This window comes from Apodemus sylvaticus, chromosome 13, assembly GCF_947179515.1.
Source record: "Apodemus sylvaticus chromosome 13, mApoSyl1.1, whole genome shotgun sequence".
NCBI classification, from domain to species: domain Eukaryota; kingdom Metazoa; phylum Chordata; class Mammalia; order Rodentia; family Muridae; genus Apodemus; species Apodemus sylvaticus.
Genome location: NC_067484.1, coordinates 95,387,170 through 95,412,603, shown reverse-complemented (window position 1 = coordinate 95,412,603; position 25,434 = coordinate 95,387,170). Strand labels below are relative to the sequence as shown.

Here is a 25,434-nt window from a genome sequence, read left to right as displayed (position 1 = left end):
TGTTCCTCCTATGGCGCTGCAGACCCCCTCAGCTCCTTGGGTCCTTTCTCTGGCTCCCTCATTGGGGACCCTGTGCTCAGTTCAATGGCTGGTTGAGAATGTCTCCCTCTGTATTTGTCATGCACTAGCAGAGCCTCCCAGGTGGCAGCTATATCCGGCTCAGGTCAGCAAATACTTGTGGGCATCAATAATAGTGTCTGGGTTGTGTAGCTGTATATGGGATGCATCACTAGGTGGGGGTAGTCTCTGGATGGTCTTTCCCTCAGACTCTGTTCCACACTTTGTATCTCCTTCTGTGGGTATTTTGTTCCCCCTTCTAAGAAGGACCAGAGTATCCATACTTTGTTCTTCCTTCTTCTTGGGCATCATTTGATATGTGAATTGTGTTTGGGTATTCCAGGCTTCTGGGCTAATATCTACTTATCAGTGAGTGCATACCATGTGTGTTCTTTTGTGATTGGGTTACCTCACTTAGGATATTTTCCAGGTCCACTCATCTGCCTAAGAATTTCACGGATTTGTTGTTTTTAATAGCTGAGTAGTATTCCATTGTGTAAATATACCACATTTTCTGTATTCATTGCTCCATTGAGGGACATCTGGGTTCTTTCCAGCTTCTGGTTATTATAAATAGGGCTGCTATGAACATAGTAGAGCATGTGTCCTTATTACATGCTGGTGAATCCTCTGGGTATATGCCCAGGAATGGTATAACAGGGTCCTCCGGAAGTATTATGCCCAGTTTTCTGAGGAACCGCCAAACTGATTTCCAGAGAGATTATACCAGCTTGTAATCACACCAACAGTGGAAGAGTGTTCCTCTTTTTCCCCATCCTCACCAGCACGTGCTATCCCCTGAGTTTTTGATCTTAGCCATTCTGACTGGTGTGAGGTGAAATCTCAGGGTTGTTTTGATTTGCACTTCCCTGATGACTAAGGATGTTGACCATTTCTTTAGGTACTCCTCAGGTGAAAATTCTTTGTTTAGCTCTGTACCCCATTTTTTAATAGGGTTATTTGGCTGTCTGGAATCTAACTTCTTGAGTTCTTTGTATATATTAGATATTAGCCCTCTGTTGGATGTAGGGTTGGTAAAAATCTTTTCCCAATTTGTTGGTTGCTGTTTTGTCCGATTGACAGTATCCTTTGCCTTACAGAAACTTTGTGATTTTATGAGGTCCCATTTGTAAATTCTTGATGTTAGAGCATAAGTTATTGGTGTTCTGTTCAGAAAATTTTCCTATGTCCATGAGCTCAAGGCTCTTCCTCATTTTCTTTTCTATTATTTTCAGTGTGTCTGGTTATATGTGGAGGTCCTTGATCCACTTGGACTTGAGCTTAGTACAAGGAGATAAGAATGCATCGATTTGTATTCTGCATGCTAGCCTCCAGTTGAACCAGCACCATTTGTTGAAAAGGCTATCTTTTTTCCACTTGTTGGTTGTAGCTCCTTTGTCAAAGATCAAGTGACCATAGGTATGTGGGTTCATTTCTGGGTCTTCAATTCTATTCCATTGATCTCCCTGCCTGCCACTATACCAATACCATGCATACATTCATTTGCCTGTTTGTTCTAAAATTCTCTCTTAGACAAGTCATTTTGGTTATCTGTGTACTTCCTTCATTTTTATAGGTTGTTAGAAAACTTGGGTAGTGAATTATCTCTAACCATGACCACAACTACCTCCTCTGTTTCTTTTGTTAAAACATTATTTTTACTTTAAGTATATGAGGATTTTACTTGCATGTATGTAAGTGCACTATTTGTTGCATGGAGCTCACAGTGACAGTAAATTCTCTGAAACTGGAATCATAATGTAGACTACTCTGATTTAGCTTTTAGTTAGCCCAATAAATTAGCCCTAGCAGAATGACGGAACCCTTACTCCCTATTTTTCAACTTAAATCTATGAATGCCTTTCCTGTTTTTTGTTTTTTGTTTTTTTTTTGTTTTTTTTAAGGCAGGTTTTCTCTGTGTAACCCTGGCTGTCCTGGAACTCGCTCTGTAGACCTGGCTGACCTTGAACTCAGAAATCCCCCTGCCTCTGCCTCCCAAGTGCTGGGATTAAAGGCATGTGCCACCACTGTCCAGCCTGCCTTTCTTGTTCTATTTCAAAAGAAAACAAACATACTTTTCACTTTGCAGCTCCTGTATTTTCCTTAAATTTTCTCTGTTTTTTTCTTCAATTTCTTCTTTAAGTTCCTTTACTTGGGTTTTATAAAGTGTCTGTAAAAACAGTGATAGGAATTAAGTGTTTGTGGTGAGTGATAAACTGTTCAGCAGTTTCTTATCTTTTAAGTTTAAAAAGTTTTATCTTAAAAGTTAAAAAAGTTAAACTAGGAGTAGAGAGAGTTCATCAGTTTAAGAGCAGTGGCTGCTCTTCAGAGAACTAGGTTCAGCATCCACATGGCACTTCACAGCTGTAACTCCAGATTCAGGAGATTCAACACCCTCACGACATACATGCAGGCAAAGCATCAACGTACATAAAATAAATCATTAAAAACAAACAAGCTGGGTTGGTGGTGGCGACTTTAACCCCAGCATTTGGGAGTCAGGCAGGTGGATCTCTGAGCCAGCCTGATCTACAGAGCAATTTCCAGGACACCAAGGGATACACAGAAAAACTGTCTCTCGAAAAACAAAAGATACCCAAAACTCCTGAAAAAGAAAAACCCGCAAACAAAAAACCAAGTTAAATCCATGTATTTAATTATAAGGAATAAAGCTTGAGGGATAGATGGTACTAGAGGTCACTGATAAATATTATGTCCATTCCAGGCCAGAAAACTCAAGGAACCCCATCCTAATCTAATGCTATTTCCATGCAACAAAGTCTTTTAAGACAAGGTCTTAGTCTGTAGCCCTGGCTGCCCTGGATCCACCTGCCTGTGCTTCCAGAGGGTTGAGATTAAAGGCCTGCATTACCATGCCCAGCTACCAAACTATTATTTACAGCTGTAATTTGACAGTAATTGCTGAAAAATTACACAAAAAAGTCTTTTTTTGTTCAGAATTTAAATAGAAAAGAAATATAATTTGCAGAAAAAACTCTTAAAAGGTTCTTGTTTAAGTCAGTTTTTAAAGTCTACTAAAAATAATTTTCACTTACAGAGAAATACTGCTCAGCTTCAAGTTGATCTTGTAACTCCCGCATTTGCCCTTCATTTCCCCTGTATTGCCTTTAAATAAAGAAAATCAGTAATTAAATTTTCTTATTCATGACAGATTTCACTGAAGTTGCTAAAATACAAAAGGTTCAATAAAATAACTTCTGTAAGAAAAATATTTTAGCATCATGTTATTTTCTAGTTCATTTGGTTAGGCCGTAGTGCCTGAGTTCATCTTGAACCTATAAAGTAATAATGAATCCACATTAACTGTGTATCTCTCTAAACCATGAAAATGACATCAATGGTGCTGTGGCCTATTTGTAAATCCTGTAAATATTTGCAGAAAAAGACAAAAATACAGTTTACAGGCAGAAAGATTACAGAAATATATTTTAAATGTCTTGTTTAATAAACAAAAGCAGAGGTCATAAATTATTCAAGTAAAAAATAAACTCTAACATTTTGGCAATTCAACACATAAAGGAGTATAAAAATAATTACAGGGAATATAAAAGGAAAGGAAGAGTAATAAACCAGTAAGAAAGACAAAATACGTATATATAACAAACATACACACCTCACCCAAAAAAGGACACACTCAGGAGAGAAAAAGACTCAAACAAACAAGAAGGCAATAGACCCCAAAGACCCAATTTTATCCTAGGCTGTAGGGTTTAATATTATATAGTACTTTGTAGTTTAGTAACAAGCCATGATAGTAAATGTCTACTGAGTGCTGAGTGACAACTGCTTATGGGAAAACGTATTATGTAATTAACTGGCAAAAATGGGGCTAGTAGTTTCCAATATAAAGTCAACTTAATAAAAACTGATAAATTATCCCAATGAAACAGGTCTAAATGACAGGTGGAGGTGGTGGTGGTGGTGGCGGGGCAGCGGCAACACACCTTTAATCCTAACATTCAGGAGGTAGAAACAGGTGAATCTCTAATGTATGATTAACATATATCTGGAGGAGATAAAATCACAACTTGGTATTGAGTACCCATCTTTCATACTATATTTTAAAAGCAGGCCCATATATGTTCTAAAAGTAATGACACCCTGGCTTTGTTGTGATCTCAAGTAAGGAGGCACATAACATCTTAGCAATAAGAGGAAAATAAAAAAAGCTGTACAACTCTGAAAGGAATCAAAGAAAGAAAACAAACCCTGCTCGCAAGATTATGTTTAATCTCTAAAACTCTAAAATAAAGCCACCTGGAACACTTCCTCTCAGGTAGGGTAGCCTTCTTACTGTAATGCTAGTTTTGAGAGATGTGTTGTTGTTTATACATACGAAAATTATGAGAAAATTGTTATTTCCAACATTAATAGACTGTAAATCCAGTAGTTGTGTTAGTCTATATTTCTTCCTTTAAATACCTGTAATTTTAACTTAGTTAAGCTTGTCCTCTGAAAGCCTGAACTTTCTTGCAAATCTTTGCAAGTAAATTCTTTTATCACAATTTTTGTCTTTTTCATAAATTTTGAGATCATCTGAATATATAAAATATCAAGCATTATAGATAGCCAATGAAAACACAAAAAGATATTTTCAAGACTTACTTTGTAAGCTGAGCTAACTCAAATTCTAACAATCTCTTTGCTTCCAATAATGTATTTATTTCCTGTTTCATTTGTTTTTCTAAGCCTTTTAAATTGTCTGCTTCAAATGCTTGAGTCTTCAATTCATTCTGTAACAAGAGCCGTTTATTTGATTCCTGTTCCAGCTGCAGAGTGAGATTCTTAACCTATGAATGAGAATAACAATTGGTATCTTAATAATTTAAGTATATATTAGATACCTAAAAGAATACTAATCAATCTCAAGAATATTATTATCCATTGTACCATTCTAATTCCTCCTTGTGTCTATTACTGCCTATTTACTACTAAGTGAAAATAGTATGTAAATTTTAGGTATGAAAATCTGTGGGGAAAAGAAAAACCTTAGTTTCAACTAGTCCAAAAATTTGGGAAAATAATGATGAAAGTCATGTCTGAGGAGACATTCGAAATTTTAATTTACCTGTTAATCCACAAATGTTTATATAATCTATATAATCATAAAACTCAGAAAATAGTTGATATTTATTAAGTACTTATTAGTCAATTAAAACTCTTGTTGCAGCAGTTTACAACATGTTCTTTACCTGCTATCTGCAAAGTGATTATCATAGAAATCATCAAACAGCACAAAGTCCTTCATGTATGTCTTGGATGGTTGGAAACTGCAGAATATTCCAAGACTTAATGAATAATCTTAAACTCAGTCTATTCTTCAGCTTTCAAATGACACATCTGTAGCAAGGCTTTCCTTAACTTTCATAGAAGCCCACATCCATTGGGAGTTCTTGTATGTAGTCTTTCTAAGCTGTCTGTTCCCCAACAGTATATACTTCATATATATCTTACTCTCCTTAATAACAAAAAAATGAGAGAAGAGGCCTTTAAAATTTTTTTTTAATTATAAAGTTATTTCACTTTATGTGTATGGTATCTAGCCTACAAGTTATATCTGTGTATCATGTATGTTCCTGGTGCCTGAAGAGGGAGCTAGATCCCCTGGAACTGGAGTTACAGATAACTGTTGAGCTGCCATTGTGGGTCCTGGATTTTTCTGAAGAGCAGTTGATGTCCTTAATATCTGAGTCATCTCCAGCTCCAGCTTCCAAAGTTTCAATATATAGTTATCCTGCTTGCTAGTTTATTTCTAATCTCTTTTTTGGTCAATTCTATATACAAATATATTACTTTTCCCAAGACTGTTTTCACCTATACATTTCTGTACATTTTAAAAGAATACCAGTTAGTTTAGAGCCCCTGACAGCTCCAAGTTATCTTTTCTTCTTTGATTTGACTTCCTCTTACACATGACTTACCTACTTCCTTACCAAGTATACAATCTGTACTGACGATCCACCAAGACAAGTCTTGGAAACTACTTACAAATAATTTCTAAAACTCAGATAGTAACCACCAACTATCTGAGTTTTAGATACCATCTTCTATCTTTTTATCAACAGTATTATAAATACATGTTTTCTATTAATGTAAGCCACTCCAAACAGCAGTTAGATACTCTTTGAAAAAAAAAATTTTTAAAGCAGTTTCTTCTAGGAGGAACTAAGACATTTTGATACAGTTGCATCAACTGCTGTAATACACAATGAAAGGGAGTGAATGTTTAATAGTTATTTGAAATGAAAATTCTAAGTGCTGGGATAATAGTATAAGCAGTGAACACATACTTTATTCAAATCTTCTTTGTTTCAGAGATACACAAGAGTTCTCCAGTTACAACCTAGAATTCTCTTAAAAGATGGAAAAAATTAGCTCTGTGTCTTACTTCATCCTCCATCCTTTCTTTATTTTCAGTCAAATGTTCTAGCTTCTGCTGAGACTGTTTCAGGTCAACGTCTAGCATAGAACATTGTTTCTCAGTCTCAACAACTCTATTTTCAGCCTTCTCTCGAGCTTCTCTCTCTTCTTTCAGCTTTTTTTCCATTTCTGCAGCAGAAAAAAGTTACAAGCATACATTTGAAGAGCACCTCAATATTTTTCACTTTAAATGGTCTGAAAATTGATCTTTAAAATCTCTGATTTATTCTGCAACTGTAATAGGTATTAATTATAAAAATTCTAAGGACATTTGAGTAATTTGTGTAAGAATCTCTGAAGAAATAGCTGTAAAATATAAAAATAATTTTTAAAATGTCTCAATCTAGCCCTTGTCCAAAAAAGATGAAAAATTCAAAACCATGTAAACTAGAAGATTAAGGGTGTAGTTGGAAAGAGTAATTATGAAATGAAATGAAGGTAAAGAATGAAAAAAATATGACTGCAGTTATTAATTTCTATCTTGCATTGGTATGGAAAATCTTCAAAGAGACCCTTAGAATAGGAACTCAATGATAGGAGTCTATGGTCGCAGAACCTCTCCTTCAATTATTATAAGATAATAATTGAGTTCCTGAGTCTAGAATATTGTAAGTTAAGAATTTTAGCATTTCCACAGTCATACCAGTAGAGAACTATATAGCTAAATAAGTCTTTTTGCTATTCTTGGAACCTGCCCTTGAAGTAACAAAGTGAAAGTTCACTTTGAAAGTTTCACATTGAAAGAGTTACTTTTCTCTATCCCTGAATCACTTCTACTCCACTTCTATCAACCTCTGTAAGATATAACCAGTGATTCATTTGTTCCAACTAAACGCCTGAGCTTTTCTTGCTTTTCACCTTTACCCACATTTTATCCTCTGTGCTGTTTTGCATTCTGCTACCACCAGATCAGCCTACTTCTACTGTTCCTTTTTATAAAGCATTCTCCAGAGAACAAAACTAGTCTTTTAAAAACAAATACTAGAATTGTTGTTGGAAATAATATAACGAACCAACACTGATCTTAAGGACATTTGAAATAATTATAAAACGAGGCAATTGTAGACAAAGTAGGTAAAGAAAAGAAACTATAAAAACTATAAAAGGTAAATTTGTAATAAAAGAGAAGATATAATAAAAGGTATTCTCTTCTCAGATAACAATGTTTATTTATACTCTCTGCCACAGAAGATCAGAATCAAATTTCTCTATTAAACTTAATTAAACTATGCACATTAAATGACACTTACCACACATGGCAACAGACTTTGCCTCTTCGATAGACTGGTGCTTGTCAGTTAGGCGTGCTTTGGTTACTTTGTGTTCATTTACTTCTTGTTCTAACCTTTGTTGTATAGACTTGAGCTTGTAGTTCAAATCTATTTCCAAATTATTCTTTTCCTAAGAAAATTGGAATGAGAACCATGGAATATAATAAGCTGTCAAAGAGGTACACAATTAAATCTTACATTCCTCAATATTCTACTGGAGATGAACACTTTCCTAATTATCCTTTCCTGAAGCATACACCACAGCTGACACAGAGCTCTCTGTGCTCCAAGGTATATTCAGGATAGTTTACACTATAGGAACAAATGAATTCAACAATCTTTGCCTTTGCCATCCAACTTTTTGTCTTTAAAAAACTCTTACAGTGTAAGAATCTATATTTTTATCTAAATTCACATTTGCTTCCTTATAAAAGATGAAGGATCTTGGGACAAGGTAGTGAAATGTTTAGGTGAGAACAGTAAGAATGGATTCCGGTCTTTTAAAAGTTTATTCTTCTTTCTTTCATCCTTTTTGTTCAGTTATATCACCTTGGCTAACAAAAATTATTTTGGGATAGAACATGCCAAAGCCGCTCTTTTAAAATCATTGTCCTGAGGGAGACACTGAAATTGAGACCTTGATCTGTAAAGTAATTGATACTTTCTTCAGCAAGGAAGGTACTTAGCAGTGAATTTTTGATAAAATTAAAAATAAATGCAGAGCCCAGAAGGAAGACCGACAGGGTAAAGATACTTGCCGCTAAACCTGATGACCCTAGCTACATCCCTGGGATCCATATGGTAAAAGAAGAGAACTGAAATTCACCTCCCACCACTAAGTTGTCCCGATTCCAAATATGTGCCATGATGCATGAGGGAGGTAGGGGAACAGAATGATGAAGGGAGAGAATACAAAAGCCAATTACTTTGGTCTTTTTATATTTTACTTTTTATTAACAACATAGAATAAGCATGCATGGTGTGTTACGGTCTAGTCCTTTATTTCTCTCTTTGTATAATTTAACATACAATGGTTAATAAGTTCCTCTTACCTATGTACAAAGGAACTAAGAACAAAGTTTATTTCCAAACCAAAGTAATATAATTACCTATTAAAAAATCCATAGTACAGCTGGGTGGTGGTGGTGTACTTAGGAAGCAGAGGCAGGTAGATTTCTGAGTTCGAGGCTAGCCTGGTCTACAGAGTGAGTTCCAGGACAACCAGGGCGAGAAACCCTGTCTCGAAAAACCAAAAAACAAAACAAAACAAAACAAAACAAAACAAACAAAATCCATAGTACAAACAAAAATAAACACAATAAAAAAACTAACATTACAAAGGAATGCTATTAACACTACCTTTGATAACCATAATATTCTATCATTAAGACAGTAAGTCATTTACCTTTTCTGAATGATTAAGCATGTCTTGAGCCTCTTTTCTTTCTCCTTCCACTCTTTCAAGATTATGTTTGAGATGCTTCACCTCTTCTTGTAAAGATGTAATTCGTGCTATGAAGTGAGAAAAAACATTAAAGCAAAACTAATTTATGGTATTAAAAATCAGAACTGTGATTATTTGGGAGTTAAGTGGATGGTGGAGGACTTTGATGGGACTTGTAGGCATTTGTTCATGTTCAATTTTGAATTTTTATTTTATGTATACCAGTGTTTTGCCTGCATGTACATTATGTCCCACTTGTGTGCAGTGCCAATGGAGGCCAGAAGAGGGCAACAAGTCCACTGGGACTGGAATTACAGATAGTTGTGAACTGCCAGATGGGCACTGATAACTTAACCCAGGTCATTTTGTAAGAACAGCAAACTGTTAACTCACTAGCCAGTGGTTCTCCTTAACCTTCTTCTCCTTCCCACCACCCTCCCAGATAGGGTTTCTCTGTGTAGCTAGTCCTGGCTGTCCTGAAACTCACTCTGTAGAGGGTGCCCCCAAACTCAGGGATCCTCCTGTCTCTACCTTCTCAACCTTCTTAATGCTGTGATCCTTAAATACAGTTCCTATTGTGGTAACTGGCAACCATAAAATTATCATTGTTGCTACTTCAAAACTCTATTTTGCTATTATGAATCATAATGTAAATATCTATGGTTTCCAATGGTCTTAGGTAACCCTCATAAAATAGTCATTCAACCCCAAAGGAGGCCATGAACCACAGGCTGAGAACCGCTGGCCTAGAAAGACAGCCAAAAAAGAACATGGATCATTCACTGAAAACACTATTAACGCAGATGCAAAGGAGGATGGCTATAATTTCACCTGAGTTGAGGCAAGAGTGTTTGGGCTCAGAAGTTTAAGGCTATTTTGGGCACGGTAACCATACCTTGTCTCAAAACCAAATGAAACACAAAACACAACAAAACCTCAAAAAAAAAAAAAAAAAAAAAAGATAAATAAATGAAAACAGCCTGTGTTCATAGATTGGGAGAACTACTGACAATAACTACCTAAAATAGTGAGTAAAGACACTGTAGCACTATTAAAACTCCAAATGTATATTTTGCAGAAATAAAAAAAAATTAAAGAACAGCTAAAATACTATTATGGAAGAACAATGTTGAACAAGTGAAATCCCCCAATTTCAGCACCTGCTCCAAAACTACTATGGTCAAAATGTGGTGCTGACCTATGGCAAAGGTATGTATCAATACAAGAGATTTGAAAAAGCAGAAGTAAGGCCATATCCTGGGGGAGTGTGTGTGTATGTGTGTGTGTGTGTAAGCATGTCAGTCAGGTACATATCTGTGTGCAGGTGAGGGTAGAGGATGTAAGCTGATACCAGGTGTCTTCCTGAATTACTTCTCTACTTTTTTTAAGACAGGTCTCTTACTGACCTTGACGTTCATCTACTCTATTTCAGCCAGCGTGGCTGGCCAGTGAGCCCCTGGAGGTCTGCGTGTCTCTCTCACTCCAGCACTAAGTTATAGAAACATACTTTTCCCCATGTGTTCTTTACATGGGTGCTAGGGATCTGAACTCAGGTCCTCATACTTGCAATTCACCCACTATGCCACCTTTTCAGGCAAATTCTTTCATTTATTAAAGGCAATTTGTTCCTTTCTTTTTCATTCATTCATTCAAAATATTTTTTTTTCCAATCTTGGGATATGGACCTAGGTCCTTAATGATAAATGCTAAGTTAAGAACTCAACTACATCTTAGCCCTGGACAATCAATATTAAACAAAAATATCAAAACCACTTAAAGAGGAAAGAATAGGGCCTGAGAATTACATTGACCTCTGGCCTCCACAAAAAGAGTACGTTATACAGACTCTTTCTTGTGTTTGTACCTGTGTTCACACACACAGACACAGGGAGAAATGGTCTCTTAAATAACGTTGAAACAAGTGAGTATAAGATGCTCAACATCATTAACTCATTAGGAAATAAAATTAAAACCACAGTAATATGTGAGCTCATTCCTATTAAGGCAGTTACCTAGTTTTAACACCATGGCGCTAGATCAGATTCCTTCCTTCCTTCCTTCCTTCCTTCCTTCCTTCCTTCCTTCCTTCCTTCCTTCCTTCCTTCTTCCTTTTCTTTTCTTCTTTTCTTTTCCTTTCGTTTGTTTTTGGATTTGGTTTTTGTCAAGACAGGGTTTCTCTGTGTAGCCCTGGCTGTCCTGGAACTCACTCTGTAGACCAGGCTAGCCTCAAACTCAGAAATCCGCCTGCCTCCCAGAGTGCTGGGATTACAGGCGTGCGCCACCACCACCCAGCCTTCCTTCCTTCCTTCCCTTCTTTCCTTTCTTTCTTTCTTTCTTTCCTTCCTTCCTTCCTTTCTTTTTTTTGGTTTTTTCGAGACAGGGTTTTTTAGTGTAGCCCTGGCTGTCCTGGAACTCACTCTGTAGACCAGGCTGGCCTCGAACTCAGAAATCCCCCTGTCTCTGCCTCCCAAGTGCTGGGATTAAAGGCGTGCACCACCACCGCCCGGCCGGATTCCTAATTTCTTGGTGAGGAAAAAATAGTTCAGCAACTGTAAAAAAAAGCTTAGCAATTCCAGAAAAGTTAAGCACAGGATTACTACATGACCCAGCAATTTCACACCCAAGTATGCATTGAAAAGAATACAGATGGCATCCCAGCACTCAGGGAAGCAGATACTTCCTGAGTTCAAAAAGATAAAAGATAAAAAAAAACAAAAACAAAAAAAAAAAAACAAAAAAAAAAAAAGATAAAAGAAAATTTGGTGGCTTCCTATGGCTAGATGGTAGGGGAACAGAGAAAGACAATTTAAGGGGTGAAAGGTGTTTAGAAGTTAGTGAAAAAATTTTAGAACTAGGTAGGGGAGAAGGTTGTACAACCTTCTGAATATAATAAATGCTAGAACTACAAAAATAGATGGGTACCATTTTGCAAATGCCCAGGGAAAATGACTGGGCATCTATCAAAAGCTACCAATAAAGACAGCTAGATGTCATATGCTTCCTTACATCCAACTATCACTTGTCTTCTTGTTCAAGCCCTAAATCAGACACATGGAGTCACTGGACAGGTCAAGCTTTTAGATTTAAATCCCAATTTAAACTACTATGAGTTTGGGATAGCATATTAAATTATATAGTTGGGTGCAAGCATCAAATTGGTACCTCAATCTTCCAGAGGCAGAAGCAAGATGGTCTCTGAGTTCTAGAACCAGCCAGGGACACATACTGAGATGGTTCCAAACAAAACAAAACAAAAACCAAAAACCTCAAAATAGGACTTTAAGTGAAAAAACAAGTGATGAAAAAAGGATAAGTCTAATAAATCATACTATAAAGTTTCCTTAGCTTTCACCAATTCTTAAAAGATTCTGTTAAAATAAAAAACAATAAACATGATCACTGAGGTTTGGCTTTTTGCTATATCTTGCAATGCTAAATACTGGCTCCCAAGGTCTGGTTGTCCCCAGGGATGAGGAAATCTTCATATACACCAAGTGCTGCTATGTAACCCAGCCTTAAAACTATTTGTTGAATAAGGATGCCTATAATCTGTAGCTGGGCAAAAGAGAGGTAGGAAGAATTTAGGTTCCCAGGGATTGGGAGCTGAGGGAGTACCTCAGAGGGAAGAGAGAAGGTGGAGAGAGGACACCATGGGGTAAACAACTGAGGGCTGGCCAATCAGAGCAAGAGCAGCCCAGAAGGAACATGGCAGAAGGAACATATCTCAGGGTTCTTAGCAGGGAAGTAGACATTACAGCACAGAGGGTAGTTATCTGCACAGCTCTAATGCTTAAATATAAAAGGTTTGCATATTTTATGTGGGAACTGAATGATCTAAGAAGTGGTAGGACCCCCCCCCCCCCCAATTGAGATTAAACACGTGATGATGGTGTAAAATTTGGAACCAAGTAGTCCAAAGCTTAGTCATAAGTAAGAGATAACAAATATCAACAATTTTAAGAACTGGAAGGATTTATGGAATTAATCCTTAAGTAATGAGATTTTCACATGGCTAATTTACTGTATAAAAGCAGCAAGAAAAACTAAGACTTAAAAAAGTGTGAGGCTTTCCCAGTAATTACAAAGAGGCTCCTTTCTTGGCTATATATATCTAGACCTATTTTAAGCCTGGTGCCTGGGAGATAAGACTGCACAACTCTCTTCAGCTATGAGCCAATGGGAACTCCTAATTTCTGTTTCCATAGTCACAAAAACTGGCCTGACCTCTGTCCACAGAATTATAGCTAATCATCAAGTCTCATGAGACCCAAAATATGTTCCCTTCCATGACTAAGGTTAAAACACACATCCCCTCTCGTTCTCCAGTCTTTCTTGAAAGGCCTGGCAATTCTCATGTGTGTCTTTTGTATAGCTAGTGTGGATGCTGCTACTGAACAGCAACAAAACCTTGGAAAATGTCTGGGGAAGTGAAGGCAGTTATCTTTGGAAAACAAACCGAATGGTATTAACCTTTTTAAACTGTTCCTTTTATTCATTGTCACTTATGTTTAATCTGCTTTTTAGTTAAACAAAGAATGCTAATAACTAATCCTAACCTTTCCTATTGGCCTGGTCTTTTTTGGTAAGGGTCACAGAAAGTAGGATGATGGTTAGAGACCACTACAGGAAGGAAGGAAAGAAGGAAGGAAGGAAGGAAGGAAGGAAGGAAGGAAGGAAGGAAGGAAGGAAGGAAGGAATGAATGAATTAGAGTTGTATAACAGGTACCATTTAGTTTGGAGTGACTAAAATGGTTGGGAGATTTGTGGAAAGATATGCAGTAATGTTGAATGTATTTAATGACACTGAAATACACACTTAAAATAAAAACTTATGATGGTAAATTTTGTCACATATACTTCACATAAGAAAAAGTATTACCTTGAAGGTCTCCAATCATCTCAGAATCATGCCCTCTGTCTCTTCTCTCAGCTTCCAATACAGCTTGCAGCTGGTAGTAATCCTTGTCTGCTTGCGACTTGGAATTCTCTAAAATTCTGTTTCTCTCCTGCAATTCTCTGTTCAAGGACTCTAGCTGACTAATTGACTTGCTCATCTCTGTGTGACTCTTCCTTAATCTTACGGCTGTGTCTGATTCTGTCCTAAGTAAGTCATTCGCTTCTTCTAACTATTAAAAAAGAAAGAAAGAAGTATGACCAAACACAATCATGTTTCTTTTAATTAACTATAATTTTAAAAGAATCCTGATGAAGAACTGACCTGCTTCTGTAACTGTGTCAGCTTCTCATTAGCAAGCTGTGAGCTCTGACTTGCTTTCCGTAAGTCTTCCAACTGGTCCTTTAGTGTAGAAACTAGGAAGTCAAAGATTATGTAGAAATCACATATTTTGTTAGAAAAAAAAAATCTTTTTAATAATAAAATGTATTCTTAGACCACAACAATCAGTTAAAATGGGTCAACTCCCACTCCCAAAATAAATTCTATCTTACAAATTCTTATATTCTAAATCGATCAAAAAATAGAACATGATTTTACAATATAATGTAAAACAGCTTTGTTTCCAATATTATAGTATTCCAAATTCTTTTACTGCCTTCATGGGACCAATATATTGGTGTAATAGTACGAAACTACTTTTGCTGAGTCCCCAAACCCTTAAGGGATAATTTGATATTCCCTGCAAGTTCTAATAAAAAACAAGAGCTCAAGTTATTCTCCTGCCTTAACTCCTGAGTGCTGGGATATAGGAATGTACCACCAATCTTAGTTATAAAGCTAGTTCTTTGATTTTGAACATTAAAATTATTGAATAATTCAGTATTTTTAAAATGGTATGACAGTAAATGGTAGAATAATGAGGATTCTTCTCTAGTTTTTTCCTCCCTTAACTGACTCTTCTACAACTACTGTTCTTCCTTCTTAGCTGAATCTATGAATCAATATCCTAAGATAAGACCAAACATCATACATATGTTTTCGCATGCATATCTACAGAAATATATACATATTTAGTAATATAAGGAGATGCTTTTTTCTTTCATTAAGCTGTATATTTTTAGGACAGATATTCCAATATCTATTATATCACTGAATACATTTTTTATACTTTATCAGTTCTATATAAAGAGCCTTGTATATACATAAAATTACATACATATAAGTACATTTATAAAATAAACCAGAAATAAAATCACTGTTATCAAATGGCATAAAATTTTTTAAATGTACTATAATTGCAATACCGGCATGAAAATAAAAAATTCTAGCTAAAGGTGGTGGCACATGAAAGATAGAGGCACTTGGAAGATAGAGGTAGATGGATCTTTGTGAATTCCAGGATAGCCTGAGCTACTACTGGGGATGGGAGTGTGGCAACTCTAGCTTTACAGTAATCAAATGAGATACATGTTAGAAATGTCTGAATTTGTAGAAATATTGTTGCCAGGCCATGTATCTATACCATAATTTAAACATAAATCTTTGGAGTTTGGGTATGAATGTTCTGTTTTTAAGTATTTTGTGTATGGGAGTTCTCTGCCTGCATGTATGCCTGTGCACCATGTGTGTACAGTGTGTGCAGAGGCCAGAGGAAGGCACTAGATGCCCTGAAACTGGAATTACAAGTGGTTGTTTGTTACTTTATGGGTGTTGAGATTAGAACCTGGGTCCTCTCAAAAAGCAGCCAGTGCTCTTCACTACAGAATCATCTCTTCAGCCCTCATATTTATATTTATGATTTTCAATGATTCTCAGGTGATTCTGGTATGAACATAATTGTAACAATCATCTTAGCTAAATAACACTTATAGGCTTTAGTAAGTTATAAATGTAACTGAAGATTTGGGTTATTTAATTCACCTATATATTATTATAGTCGAGACAACCTCATGATAAAGACAGTTCAATATTAGAAAAAATTTTGGGGGCTGCAGTGGTGGTGTCTACCTAGATAGTCCGACATTTTCAAAAGAACAATTTACCTTCATTTTCTACATTTCTTCTCTTCTCATTTTCCTGTTCCACTTTTCTTTGGTACTCATTAATTCTATGTTGTAGCAACATCTTTTCTTTCTCAATTTGAGACAACGTAGATTCTAGATTTCTTCTTTGATTCCCCTAAAATTATAACAACAATAGTTACAATTGACACACCGTTCAGGGAGTACTTTGCTCTTTAAAAATATTTCAGATGAAATCTTAAGATCCATTTTTTGCTTAAAATCAGGTAGTACATTCTTTTTAGTTGTGCTTATATGTACATAGTATATGTGAGTGTGCATATGTGCTTAAAGGCCGGCAGCCACTGTCAGATGCCCTCCTCTATTTCTCTTCTATATCAATTGAGATGTGGTCTCTCACTGAACCTGACTCACCAACTGGCAAGACTGGTTGGCAGTGGGCTTTAGGGCCTACCTGTCTCTGCACTGCTTTCCCTTGATAGGGTTATAGTCAAGCTCAACCATGTTCTAAGACCCAGGTAATACAGTCTAATGACACCTTTGCAGTAACAAATAAAACATGTCTTACAAAGTAAGTCCTACTTGAATTAGACAGATCCACCTGCTGCGTCTGAACCACCATCACCAGTTTTGTCACATTTTTGTTGCATTGTTTTTGTATTTAAAATGTGACACCAGGAAATTGTTTTACTATGTGATTTTTCTACATCTTCCTATCTCTAAGTAAATAGTATATTTTATGTAGATATCATTAGAGAGATTTGTAGAGGTGATATAGATCTCCACAGTAGCTCAACTTCTCTAAGGTTTTGTCATTTTAACTTTAAAATTCAGTGTGCATGTGCAGGTCTGAGTACGACTCTTAGGAATCCATTTCCTCCTGCCACTTATAGGATGGAGGGGTGGTACTTGGGTTATTAGGCCTACATACAAGAGCCTCTTCCTACTGAGTCACCTCTTTTAACTTTAAATCTAACTTGAAACTGGGCATTGTGGCATTCATGTGTAATCTCAGCACTTGGAAGATTGTGGTAGGATTATAAACATGAGTCACCAACTCAAAGCTCTTAAAAGATTTATACTTTTATATTTGTTTAAATCTACTTTTAAGTTAATGATCACAAGGTATGACACATTAAGGTTCAGATCTTGGCCCACATTTGCCCCAGTACTATTTGCTGAAGAATTACCTTTCCTCCACCAAAATGCTTTTGCAACTTTGTCACAGGTTAGCTAACCATAATTGTGTGGGTTTCTTTCTTCTTCTTCTTCTTCTTTTTTTTTTTTAAAGATATATTTATGATGTATACAGCATTCTGCCTGCACGTATGCCTACAGGCCAGAAGAGGGCACAAGATCTCATTAGAGATGGTAATGAGCCACCAGGTGGTTGCTGGGAATTGAATTCAGGATCTCTGAAAGAGCAGCTGATACTCTTAACCTCAGGGCCATCTCTCCAGTCCCAGGTCGGTTTATTTCTGTGCTTTATTCTATTTTCTAATCTACAGTCTTAAGTCAATATCATGCAGTTCTGATCACTAGAGTTATGATTTTTCTAAAGACATCATTGTCTCTCTTGCATAAAACACATAGACAGGTTTACCTCTTCCTCTTTGATCCTTTTTTGGTTATATGTCCTGACTACAGGTTCTAGTACTAGTTGAACAATGATGAGATAAGAGATGATGTGCTTTTGTTAGTAACAGACCTTAGGGGAAGTACTTACTCTTTTACAATTAAATATGATGTGAAATATAGGTTTTGTATATGCTATTTGAGTTTTCTGAAAATTTTTCTGTGAATGCATACTGCATTTTGTCTAATGCCTTTTCTGTATCAATTGATAGGATCATTTTATTTTTCTTCTTTAGACTTAATATAATGAATTAAGTGACTGTTTTTAAAATATTAAATGAATCTCTGCAATAAACTAGAGTTAGATAGTTATCTTTTTATGTGCTGCTAAGATCTATGTTAGTATTTTGCTAAAGACTTTGTAGTTGTGAGTGATAGTGAGCTCTAGTTTTCTCTATAGTCTATGTAAGGTTATTAGTCTAACATATTGAATTAGGAAATGTTTTTATTTTAATGTGTTGTAAATTTGTTGTTTAAACTTGGCAGAATTCTGGTCATTGAGATTCACTTTTTTGTGCAGGTGGAGAAAGAGTTTTAAAATCATGGGTTCATTTTCCTTAGAGGTATATATAGCTATGGAGTTGTGGCATGTTGAATTTTTTAAGCAATTCTTTTAATTCACTTAAATGACATATTTAGAGCTGTTCACATCATTCCCTCACAACTTTCTTTTATTCCTGACTCTGATTCTATCTTTTTGCTTTTGTCAACCTTGCCAGAGATTAGCCAATTCTGTGGATCTGTTCAAATAAGTTCTTTTGTTCCATCCATTTTCTTCCTTGTCATTTCCAATTGCAATGACCTCTATCTACTCTTTTCACTGTTTTTGTTAAGATTCATCATTACCAACTTTTCTTCTTCTAATAAGAACATGCATGCTATATTTTTCCTTTAGTCATTGTGTTATCTGCATCTCACAAATTTTGATTTTATATTTTTTCTTCATTTTTCTTACATTTGATTATGTATTTTCAATGAGGAAAAGCTTTACTTTTTTTGAAACATAAAAACTTGAAGATAAGCTGGGTGGTGGTGGCACACGCCTGTAATCCCAGCACTTGGGAGGGAGAGGCAGGTGGATTTTTGAGTTCGAGGCCAGCCCTGTCTAGAGTGAGTTCCAGGACTACCAGGGCTACACAGAGAAACCCTGTCTCGAAAAAGCCAAAAAACAAACAAAAAACAAAAACAAAAACTTGAAGATATAATCACCATTCTAATGAATTTTTATCCCTTTTGAGAGTGCCTCTTTTTCTCACTTGACTTACATGTATTCACAGTTTTCTTGCTATCTGTTACTCATTCTAGCCTTGATTATATTTTGGTTAAGACACCCTATCATTATGATTCCTTTAAGTATATTTTATGACACAGGACAAGACTTATCTTGGTATGTGGCCCTTAAGCACTTGAAAAGACAGTATATTCTGCCACAGTTGAAGAGATGCTGTTAATGATGTAGCTGTGTTCTATAAAGTCTGCTCTTGCTATACTGAGGCCAGGGAAGGAGGGACCCATACTATTCCTGTTATTTATTTAGGTTCTGAGCCAGATCTGATGTGTTCTAGGCCAGTCCTGAAACTGCTATATACTTGAAGATGACCTTGAACTTTTGTTCTTCTAGCCTCCATTTCCCAGGTATTAGGATTACAGGTATATGCCAACATCTCTATTTATGAGGTCGTGGGAACTCAGGTTACTCAAACACTCTATTAACTGAGAAACCTGTGGTGTTTCTTAGAAATCAAGTACCCCAGAGCTGGTCTGCTTTCTTCAAATGTTTCAAGATCTCCTCACATTTGTATTATATTTAACATATAGGAATTTTAGCTGTACTTAGTGATAAAAGAAACAGTACTTTCACTTTGCCTCTCTTTAAATAGGACTATATTAATAATTAAGACCTTCCTCTCGATCTTGAACTCATAATGATCAGTAACAAACATATAACTTATCTGAATTTAGTATTGATTCCTTAAACAATAAGAATGAAATATCGAGTGCTAATAACTAAGTTCATACTGAAGCTAATAGAAAAAAGTTGTCACAATCTTTAGATGATTAAATTTATACCCTAAAGCCACAAATTAAAGAGAAAAACATCACAAACAGATACAATTACCCTAGGGAAGAAAAACAGGACCACACAAAATTTATCAAAGATTAAATCTAAAAAGACAAAGAATATTTTACATTTGAAGAAGACTACAGAGATTGTCTATGTCTACCTAAGGGAGTCATTCCATACAATAGAAAGTTAACTAAGAGTAAAAATGTATTATATATTTGTGCACATACATTTATCAGAAAATACCATTTCTCTGCTAATTAAACCAGGCTGGTCGGAAATCTTAAAAAAAATGAATATTTCTAAACTCAATTCTAAGCCCTACTAATCACGTTCTATCATGTATATATCAATCACTTGAAATATTTTTTCTTCCAAGTCTGCCTTTCTGACATAGTTACAGCTTCTATTTTCATCTCTTGCTACTCTTTTGTTTTTCAACTATCAAGAACCACAAAGTTGAAATTCATGTACAAAATTTCTACATTAAATTCTTAGAATAAAATTATACAAAGGAAACTAAAGTATAATCTGTAAATTTGAAGCTGTAGTCTAAGGTAAAATTTTCATCTTAATCTTCCATGATGTTTTGTGATTTCAAATGAAACTGCCTCTAGAATCATACCAAAGTAAAAGGGGGAAAATGATACAAAGAAAAATTATGTGTATTTAAATGAAAAAGATTAAAAAGTACCTCTTCATCCAATTCTTTCATTATCTTGTCTAGTTTTAAGTTTGAAGTTCTGTAAAAACAAACAAAAAATTCAGATTATAAATCCATTTATTTCCATTACCAGTGTTAATACCAAGTCTTTTCACTTGATTTTCTTAAAAACTGGTGTGTGTGTGTGTGTGTGTGTGTGTTGTCTTGGCTGGTCTAATGAAGACATGTGCTTCTGTGGAGCAATAAATATATTTTTGAAGGCACACAAATTATCTAAGAGTAGAAGATGTCAATTATACTGAAATACAAATAAAAAAACTGGAAAACACGTATAGTTCAGCGTTTCCTTTGTAATATACTAATTGGCACGGTATGGTAGCAAGAATTTCCAAGTAGTGATGAATATAATTGAGGTGCAGAGATAAGGCAGCAATAGCAATAACTGGAAAACATCTTGACTTCTATTGGCAAAAACTAATAGCTAGAGTCTGTTATCTGTAGATTGTTGCTTGGAGAAAAGAAAAACTCTGGGGCCAGCAGAATGGTTTAGCAGTAACAGTGCCTGCTGCATGCCTCATGATCTCAGTTGGGACCCAGTCTAACACCCTCCACACACACGTGCCACAAAAGCATGCATTTGCACTCAAACACAGAATGATAGTAAAAAAAAAATTCAAAGGTTAACTTTTTCTCCTCCAAGTGTCTCAACTGCCAGGTGGTGATGTGCCTTTGACCCCAGCCTAATCTACAGACTGAATTCCTGGACAGTCAAGGATATACAGAGAAATCCTGCCTTGAACCCCCACCCCCCAAAAAGTATTTCTGAACTTCCTAATACAGTATGCTATCAAGTAAAAGCTACTCAATCTATCATAAAAAGTTAAGTGAGTGATGGGAAAAGTGGCATGTGTCAAATGAATAAATGCACTGGGAAATCAATGTAGACAAAATTCTGAGATCTATCCAAATTGCATTACATCCACCACAATTTCTTTTCTTTGTCTATAAGCTAATTCTGACCTTTTAACACAGTGGTTCTCGACCTGTGGGTCATGTTCCCTTGGGGATCACATATCAAGATATTTACATTACGATTCATAACTGTACCTAATTATATTAATGAAGTAGCAACAAAGTAATTTACAGTCCTATACAGCTCCCTCCAATACTAATTTCCTTTTCTTCTAGAATGTACAAGTATTTTCTATCAACAGGGAATTATCCTTGACTAATCTTCCTTTTTTTGTTTTTGTTTTTTTAAAAACAACTTAGGTGAAAAATGAAAAAGTCAAGTGCTGCCCATTACCCAGGGAGTTATTTTATCTGTAGGTGTGTACATGTGGGCTGGTACACAGTATGAGTAGAGTGAAGCTCCTAAAATCGACTTTAGGTGTCTTCCTTGATGTTCCTCCACTTTCTATTCTGTCAGTCTTAGAACTCAGAAGATCCATCTCTGCACTGCCTATACAACACTGGCACTATAGTAAGGTGCCATGCCTACCTGGCTTATAAGCTAGTGAGTGGATGATAGAAAACCATTTTTTAATTCTTTAATGACCTTTAGTATATTCCACCATTCTTAAGGTAAATTTCAAATCCTTTAGTTTGTCAAAAACAAAGTCCTTTAATATATTGACTTTCCTTATTTTGCCAGGCTCATCCCTGTCTTTTCTTTTTATCAAACAGCTAATCAAGTTCCCTTACAAAGCTTCCACATGTGTAAAATTCCTGGACTTTAACTCTTCCCACTTCAATCTTCTCACCCAACTTTTTGGCTCTGGGTTTTTAAAACATCCAATAAAGTAGAATCTGATGATATAATCATCATTTTTTCTTTTTATTTTCTCTCTTTCTCTTTTTCTTCCTCTTCCTCTTTTTTTTCTTTTTCTCCCCCCGCCCCTTTTTTTTTGAGGGAGCAGGTTTAGTCTTTATACATGTAGCTCAGACTAGCCTTGAACTTGTGATCTTCCTGTTTCACCTCTTCAGTGCTGGGATTGCAGGTGTGAGACATCAACCACGGTGTTCTTCTAATACATTACTCTATCATTTTATTTTTCCTAAATTACCATGTACCATATTAATTTATAATTACATTATCTTCCCTAATGTTTAAAAGCTCCACAAAAATAGGGGCTATATCTTCTTTCATTTAATACAATATTGATATGCACATTATTTGGTATAAACTAAAATCTTTTTTTTTAAAGATTTATTTTATTTATATGAGTACACTGTAGTTATCTTCAGACATACCAGAAGAGGACACCGGATCCCATTACAATTGGCTGTGAGTCACCATGTGGTTGCTTGGAATGGATCTCAGGACCTCTGAAAGAGCAGTCAGTCCTCTTAACCACTGAACCATCTCTCCAGTCCCAAAAATCTTTGTTAAATGGATGTAATTAAAATTATTTGAATGCCTGGGCTAAAAACTATTACTTCTCTTGCCTCAGGTTCCTAAAGAATTGGAATTAAGTCTGTCATTTCCATTTCTTGAGGTTAAACATTTTCCTATGATCATCTGCTTTGGCCATTCTGACTTCTTCCTCAAACCAATTATCACCAACTCTAACAAAAATTTAATTTTGTTTAAAATATTTTAAAGATTTATTTTATTTTAAAGTATGTAAACATGTATGCCTGTGTGCAAGTAGTTATGTAAACACTTGAGTACAGACGTCCACAGAGCCCAGGAGAAGGTGTCAGATGCCGTGGAGCTGGAGTTACAGGTGGTTGTGAGCCACACACAACTGTAACATCAGTAAGCACTCTTTTAATATTTCAGTCATCTTTACAGCCCCTAAGTTTTTAAAGTAGAAATGTCTCAGTATTTATATGTTTGCATTTACTCTTTTCCTCCCTTATTTCTATACTTTACTCTTAGAAATTCCTTTCAAAACCTGGCTTCAGCTTTTGTTTACTGCATGGTTTTTTCTTTTTAATTTTAAATTATACAGTTAGCTATATAATATACCAGGAAAGGAAGGCAGGAAAAACATTATTTCCTATGCCTCTAGTACTCTCAAGTTTTCCTAATACCATTTACTGAATACTAAATCTGTCACAATTATATTTCACTTACTCACTAATAGTCATAAAATATAACTATAAAATTATTTGTAAGTAACAAGTTTGAACATTATTTTGGGTTATTTTAAAATACCTTGATCATCTTCTACTTCAATGATTTTCAACCTCCTACTACTGAACCCCTTTAATATAGTTCCTCATGTTATAGTGACCTCCAACCATAAAATTATTTTCACTCCTACTTAATTACAATTTTGCTACTGTTAAGAATTTTAATATAAATATTCAATATGCAGGATAGTCTTAAGTGACCCCTGTGGGTCATTTGACCCATAAGGAGTTGCTATCTATAAGATGAGAACCACTCTATTCTAGAAATACATGTTATCAAAATAATTTGATTCAACCAGAAAAAAAAAAAGAACCAAAACCAAAACAAAACAAAAAAATAACAAAACAAATTATACTTTAGAAAATCTCAGTGGAAATATGAAAATTAGTCATTTTAGCTCAGAAGAAAGGAAATTCCTTTCAATTAGCTACTAAAAACACAATGGAGGGAAACATAGTGAATGTGGTAACTAATTTTTAAAAGCCTGAAGAAAACATATCTATACCTAATGCCAACACAAATATTCCCTACTCTTCTTCTGATCTTTTTTTTGATTTTTTTTTTTTTTTCCCGAGACAGGGTTTCTCTGTATAGCCCTGGCTGTCCTGGAACTCACTCTGTAGACCAGGCTGGCCTCGAACTCAGAAATCCGCCTGCCTCTGCCTCCCAGAGTTCTGGGATTACAGGCCTGCGCCACCACCGCCCGGCTCCCTACTCTTCTTTTTGCAGTGCTGCAAATTAAACTCAGGGCCAAGGCCATGTGTATGCTAAGTACAGACTCTACTGTAAATCCAAATAACAAGCCATTATTATTTTCAATTCTGGCCAAGAACACTTTTTATAGGTGTGCATAAGTAGCAACTTTGATATCCCCATCTTCCATATACCTCTAGGTGTTAACAGAGTATACATTCTAAAATATATACCTAACTTCTAATGAGAGTATAACTGAGGACAGTCTTACCTGCATTTTTGCTCCATTTCATCTTTTAATTGCATTTCATTATGCAGTTGTTCTTCAAGCTTGTAGATTGTTTTTTGTAAACTTTCCTGCTTTAATTAAAAAAAAAAATCCTTCATTCTGCTAATGTTCAGAGAAATTAAAACTAATACCTTTTATTAACATTTTATGGTTATTTAGAATATGTTTAGTTCAATCCTTTATCTTTTTGAATAATGTTAGTTTGTATTTTCTGAATAGTCGTGCATAATTCGTATGTATCAAAACATTATATATTAGCCCAATATGTACATTTATGTTTTAAATATCAGTTAAAAACATACAATAATCCAAAGACATAGGCACAAAATATTACAGTGTGGTGTTAATAAGATTGCCTATAGAATGTTCTAAAGAAAAGGAGCCACTTCTAATTTTACCAAAAATACAAATGTTTTAAGGGTGCATCTGACTGATGAAAAATTAGGCTAAGGAGAAGAAAAGTAGAAAGAAAACATTTTAGCAAAACAAAAAGGTGAGAAGAAAATATGGTATTTGATAATGGGAAAAAATCAAATACAGCACAAAATAAAATATCACTGAGGAATTAACTCAACTTTAAGAAGTAGGATCATGATACTTGTATGCACAATAAAACTTGAGCACTTAAATGGTCTAATTTGTTACATAATACTGACATCCTAAAATAATTAGCTTTATCCAGGACTAGGAATTAGTTCATCAGTAGTGTTTGCCATGCAATCACCCATGTAAGAAGAGGGTTGGTGGCACATGATTATAATCCTAGTGCTAGACAGGAAGGCAATAAGATGCCTGGGCTGTGCTGGTCAGTCAGC

General features: G+C 35.5%; 1 protein-coding gene across 2 annotated transcripts in view; it reads right to left on the bottom strand.

Annotated features, from left to right (window-relative positions):
• Rock1 (Rho associated coiled-coil containing protein kinase 1) overlaps positions 1-25,434 on the bottom strand; it is a 98,829-nt gene that overhangs the window by 21,277 nt on the left and 52,118 nt on the right. Inside the window, exons 12-22 of one of the 2 annotated variants that reach the window (XM_052201346.1) lie at positions 24,602-24,690; positions 20,526-20,574; positions 16,153-16,288; positions 14,432-14,523; positions 14,093-14,339; positions 9,175-9,281; positions 7,749-7,899; positions 6,467-6,627; positions 4,684-4,868; positions 3,114-3,183; positions 2,133-2,227 (exon numbers count right to left, since the gene is read on the bottom strand). In XM_052201346.1, coding sequence (XP_052057306.1) covers positions 2,133-2,227; positions 3,114-3,183; positions 4,684-4,868; positions 6,467-6,627; positions 7,749-7,899; positions 9,175-9,281; positions 14,093-14,339; positions 14,432-14,523; positions 16,153-16,288; positions 20,526-20,574; positions 24,602-24,690 — 1,382 coding nt within the window. The remainder of the gene's footprint in view (positions 1-2,132; positions 2,228-3,113; positions 3,184-4,683; positions 4,869-6,466; positions 6,628-7,748; positions 7,900-9,174; positions 9,282-14,092; positions 14,340-14,431; positions 14,524-16,152; positions 16,289-20,525; positions 20,575-24,601; positions 24,691-25,434) is intronic. The other variant, XM_052201347.1, reaches the window with a different exon arrangement.